The sequence below is a fragment of the Cryptomeria japonica genome, chromosome 2 (assembly GCF_030272615.1).
Source record: "Cryptomeria japonica chromosome 2, Sugi_1.0, whole genome shotgun sequence".
In the NCBI taxonomy this organism is placed as follows: Eukaryota; Viridiplantae; Streptophyta; class Pinopsida; order Cupressales; family Cupressaceae; genus Cryptomeria; species Cryptomeria japonica.
The window spans coordinates 486706789-486712560 of NC_081406.1; the positions used below are offsets into that span (position 1 = coordinate 486706789).

The 5772-nt window shown below is 34.3% G+C and overlaps 1 protein-coding gene across 1 annotated transcript; it reads left to right on the plus strand.

The window, feature by feature from the left end:
- Positions 1-370: 370 nt before the first annotated feature.
- Positions 371-2918, plus strand: LOC131048377 (transcription factor MYB1). The gene is made up of 3 exons (XM_057982353.2): positions 371-1447; positions 1732-1861; positions 2026-2918. The coding sequence occupies exons 1-3, from the start codon at positions 1315-1317 to the stop codon at positions 2900-2902; spliced, it is 1140 nt and encodes a 379-aa protein (XP_057838336.2). The 5' UTR covers positions 371-1314; the 3' UTR covers positions 2903-2918.
- The last annotated feature ends 2854 nt before the right edge of the window (positions 2919-5772 follow it).

The window sequence follows — 5772 nt, forward strand, 5'->3', positions numbered from 1 at the left end:
CAATTATCTATCTAGAATCACTTTTTAAATATTAGAACATATCTTTTCAAAAAAATATATATCATAAATTAAATTTATAATTAATTATATTTTTATATAAATTTTAACAGTTTACATCAAATATTCTCTCTTATAATACAGCCTTTCCAAAATTTTAGTTATATTTTATAACATGAATCTTTGGATACTATACTACACGACCATCAAAATCTTGCCCTATTTCTATATAAATTTTAACAGTTTACATCAAATATTCTCTCTTATAATACAGCCTTTCCAAAATTTTAGTTATATTTTATAACATAAATCTTTGGATACTATCTTGCCCTGTTTAATAGACATAAGCAGTACTGTCGATTCAAAATATATATAATTTGATTTTGCATTTACTCGATATAAATTAATAAGCAGTTGGCAATTTATATGAATAAAATATACTCAAAAGTAGTTTCCTTTAATAGCACAACTTAGTGGTGAACAAACTAAGCGTGACATTGCAGATTCCATGCAAATTGGGGACCTTAGTACAGCCTACATAAGTTAAAAGACTATAGCTGGCCTTCCAACTGAGCGTATTTAAAATTCAAAAAACGTACAAGAGTAAGGCATTAAAGAAGATGACTGACACTTCATGTGGAGTGGGTCAGCAGGGCAGTTAATGTCTTTCTCTATGTAGTTTGCTATTCAAAATCAATTTAATACAATAGAGCCCACCAGATCTGTACAAAATGAGTTTACCAAACATTCTATTTTTCAATCTACCTTGATTTTGCCGTTTGTCAACGTGAAATAAATTTCTATTTCCACACTGAAAATGATAGAAAATGATAGGTAGTGTAATTGTAGAGAGAGAGAGAGTCTAAAAGCTGTGTATGGCATAGGCAGCTACCTTTCAATTAACTAAACTAGTTGTTGTGGTTATAAGTTATGAGTAAGGTAGCCCAACTGCTCCCACAATCTCTGCCTTCCCTTCAAAACATTTCACTTAGTTCATGCTCTCTGTATGAAGGGTAGGTAGCTGAAGCTCCAATCTTATGAGAATGGCAGCTAATATCTTTAGCATTGTTTCTTCTACTTGATTAAACTAACCCATCTGCTAATTTGTATAAATTCCGAGTAATCAAGTACACAACATGGGTAGATCTGTGCATTTATGAGCTACCCCAAATTCGGTGTTAGATCTCTTATAAGTTTTAAATGTCACCAGAGGAAGTAAGCCTTCAAGAAGAAATTTACAGTGCTCAAATTCAATTCCATCTCTCTTTTCTTCTCATCTACTGTCATTAGAGTAGGAAGATCTTTGAACGAGCAAAGATGGGGAGAAAACCATGCTGCTCTAAAGAAGAGGTCAATAGAGGGGCCTGGACTGCACAGGAAGACAAGATATTGACTAACTATATTCGTACTCATGGTGAAACGGGATGGAGATCTCTTCCCAAACAAGCAGGTGAGTTATAGGTTCCCGGAGTCCTTTTAATGGTATCAACTTTCTTCTTATTCTTGTTTCTGAATTATATTGTATATATGTTTTTGGGCACACCTCTAATTCAAAAATTTCTTGGACGATCAAATTATCAGAATGTATCTTAATTCTTGTTTTATTGAATGAATTCAAGATGACAAATTTCTTAGTTTTTTAAGATCCAACTGACTGAAATTCTCAACATTTTAAATCACATTCTATAACCTATCATCCATATGTTACTCATGTTTAAGTTTGCATTTGGGCAGGTCTGAATCGTTGTGGGAAGAGTTGCAGATTAAGATGGCTGAATTATCTTCGGCCTGGCATTAAGCGCGGCAACATTTCTCCTGATGAGGAGGAACTCATTATTAAAATGCATCGCCTCCTTGGAAATCGGTAAGGAAAGATGCCCACCATTGTAGATTGTTATGAAGCAACTAAATATAGTACTTAGACTTGTCTATATAATGATACAAATTTTGAGATCAAGGCCCATCAAATTGGAGGATAAGTCTTAGCTGGGAAAAAAGATTGATTTTGTAACGTGTAATCTATGGCAGATGGTCACTAATCGCCGGTCGGCTGCCTGGAAGAACGGATAATGAGATAAAGAACTACTGGAATATTCATTTGAGCAAGAGGCTTGCAATGAGTAGCAGTAGTAGCTTTAAGTCTGAATCTCAAGCTGTAATGCCAAAGTCTAGTAGCATTGCATGCATGAAAGAAAACAGCCCTTGTTCACTGAATTCCAGTGAAGATGATGGGCAAAAACTTTGTGAAGCCAGATCGGCTCCTGATAATCTGTTGAACTTTAGAGATTCAACAGCAATTAGTGAGCAAGAAGTTGATGTTTCCAAATCATGGAGTCAATATTTGAATGATTCGGTCGTGGGTGATGTTGCAGAAGATGACAGAATGTTGGAGGCATGTTCTTCACAAGTTCAGCTTGGGCCTGTGAATGATAATGGGTATTGTTCAACTTCTGAAATGGCAGACCCTGAGCTTTTAATGGTAGAGAGGGATTCAAAATATGAGAGCACATCATCATCACAATTGAATATGTCATATCCTCTAGATGGAAATCCTCTTTCCTTCAGTTGTGTTGAAGACTTGTTTGTAGAGAGTTTGCTCCAACCAAGAGCTTTTGGTTTAGAAGATATGTGCCCTGTTCCAAGCAACCAGAATCATGGTGTTGATCATTCCAACTGCTTGGCCATCACCACTGAACAAAGAATGGCACATATATTTGACAGTGCTCTGGATCACCCAAATTGCCAACAACACCAACAATGTCTTCTCCAGTCCAGCCAGATGGATTTAGATGAAATTGGCCTGCTTTTTAACTATGAAGAAAAGTGGGAGGAGAAAGTAGACTTGACTTCCTCTAGTGTTCATGAAGAAGATTGTAGAGACATTGATGCAGATAACTCTAGCTAATCGTTCTTGACTTGTACATTCCAGTATCTAACTTCATTATTCTTTTCTTTTTTTAATAATTATAACTAATATTAAATGATAAATTTTAATTATAACTTTTTTATTTTATTTTAAAAGTTTATTGTAATGTTTGATAGTTAAAGGTTATTAGTTAGTATTTGGTTTTGTTTAATTATACAAGGAGGAGAAATTGAAAATTAACTATTATTAATAGTTAAATTTTTAGTGGATTTTGATGTTTCATAATTTCTTTTAATAAATAATATTCATTAAATAAATAATATTCATTAAAAAAGTCTTTGACATCATTGCATGAAACAATTTATCAAAAAAAATTATTTATGCAAATATAAGTTGTTATGTTTGAAAATTATATGAAGGAGAAGATCTTGCTTTTCTTGTAACTCTCAACATTTATGTGATAGGTGGACCCCTCTCATCTTCTCAACCCAAAAGAATCACCGTGCTTGACAATAGCTTAGAGTAGAATTGTCAAAATGTGTGGACAACTATATATGCCACAAGTGGGACCCTTTCATTCAAATTTGTTGGCAATAAAAAAATGATTTTTTTAATGGGTAGATATGAGATAGGTGAACAATTGTATTTTTTTTAACTTCTTGTAGTTAACTTTTGGCACAAGTGTTAATTTTTTTTATTGATCCATACATGTATATGAAATTAAAAATGACCATATTTTTAATTATATTTTCCATTCTAAGGATAATTGTCTAGTTATTGTATAAAATATTTTGAATATATTTAATTTCAATAACATCCTATGAAAATTCATTTATACTTTTATTTAGAGCTAGTTGTGATAGTTGTGGAATGAAATTTTGAATTGAATGTATAAAGGTTATAAATATATCATTAAACAATGTACCTATAACAATGATTAAAAAAATATGATATTTCATTAGAAATCATGTACTAGCAAGGATCGTATGAAATTTCAAGACATGGGGATAAATCAGATTATGGTCATTATTTAACATTTCATGATCACATGTAATTTGAAATAAATTTATTTAGTAATTCAATCAAGAGAGTAATAGTATCTGGCATCAATAGACAATGGGCATTTATATACATAAATACCTCACTTCTATCCATCAAGAATAATTAAAAATAGACAAATACATTCATGAAATCAAACTAAGTGCACTTTTCAAGATGAATCATCATGTATCAAAGTCCAAAAGAAGCACTTATATTCATTAAAAGTTGAAACATATCTATGTCGATGCATGAAATTCGTTATTGATAAAATGATCTTCAACTGATACCAAATTGGTGGCTTAGAAGAGGCATATATAGGTTGTTACGAATTTGGGCACCACTATTCATAGTGGCGAATCTTCGCCAATTGGTGAGTTCCACGCGAATAGTGAGGGGCACAATCGTGGTCAAATCGCTCAAAATTTTGAAGAACAATGCAAATATTTATAATCTGGTTTCGCCATTGACCACACACCGTTGACGTGCATGCCCGTAATATTCGCCTGGAATCACTCGGACGTGGGTATTAGATCACCTCTTCTATTCGCCAGCAATAGTAAAATGACCATGTACCCCGGACCTAATTCGCCAATGGTAAATTAAATGTTCATTGCACACGTCGGCCAAATTCGCCAATATCAATTAAAACATTATAAGCATTTGAGGACCCATTTCTCCTCACTTAAATTAAATGTTCATTGCACGTGCACGCAATTCGCCAAAAAATGCAGTTAAATTAAATGTTTATTGGCAATTGCGATGCCCGGGCCCTACGCAATTCGCCAAAAATGCAATCATGGATTGCTATAAATACACTATTTCTTACACTCTTTCTTACAATTTGTTCGTGTCTGATTAGTAAATTGGGAGCTCTCGAGTCTCGATTCGCATTCCGCAAATTGAGTTGGAAAGTTGAAGTTCATTGTAGGGCGGAGGGCCAGAGTTACAATCCTGCAACATAGGCCCAAACATTCATTCCTGATTCCTGATTCAGAGAATTGAGAAGGTATAAAGGTGAGTAATCATTTCTTCATACTTGATAGTATTCATTTTAACTTTTAATTCGTAGTGAGAGGTCAAGACTCAAGATGTCACAGTCAGACATGGGTGAGACTCCTCAGGGTGGTGAAGGGAGTGAGATGTCACACAAGGGTGAGATTGAGACTCCTCAGGGTGGTGAAGGGATTGGGATGTTAGACAAGGGTAAGACTCCTCAGGGCAGTGAAACTGAAGGGATTGGGAGGCCATCAAAATGCCCAAAACTTAAACTTAAAGATAGTACCATAAAGTCTTTTTTTGGAATTGGCAAAGTTTTTGGTCCATCAACTTCTGTAGTTATAGAACCCATTCATAGTAGCTCACCACCACCATAAGGTGGGATTGTCATTGAGTTAAATGCATCAAATGAGGATGACAATACCGACACGACACAAGATGTTCTAAGGGATACACACAATGAGATAATTCACTCGGATGCAAATGCTAGTACTGAAGATGATGTTGGTAGGAAGAAAAGAAAAAGGAAAGTAAAATTGGGGTGAGAGTGGGAGATGACAAGGAGTTTTAAGATTGATTGGGTAGAAAAGTACCCATTCATTGAACCGGTCCCAAACAATGATGAACAACCAATAGAATGCAGGTGTAAGATTTGTAGCTGGAAAACTAAAAGAGAGAAGAAGATGCAGCTAAAGCTTGACACCATAGAAAAGCATATTGGTAAGGTTTATGAAAAACAGATCATAGACGGAAAGGAAACATGAGTAGTAAGATGGAAATCAAAGGAAAAATGTCTTCATGTTAAGTATGCTGCGGAATATGAAGAGCATAACAACAAAACGACACTGATTCGTAATAGTGGATTTGGAAAT

Excerpts from the sequence above, each read along its gene's own strand:
- LOC131048377 (XM_057982353.2), top strand. The coding sequence starts at position 1,315 with ATGGGGAGAAAACCATGCTGCTCTAAAGAAGAGGTCAATAGAGGGGCC. Across the intron at positions 1,448-1,731 it reads ATCTCTTCCCAAACAAGCAG|GTCTGAATCGTTGTGGGAAG; the intron begins GTGAGTTATAGG and ends GCATTTGGGCAG. Across the intron at positions 1,862-2,025 it reads CATCGCCTCCTTGGAAATCG|ATGGTCACTAATCGCCGGTC; the intron begins GTAAGGAAAGAT and ends AATCTATGGCAG.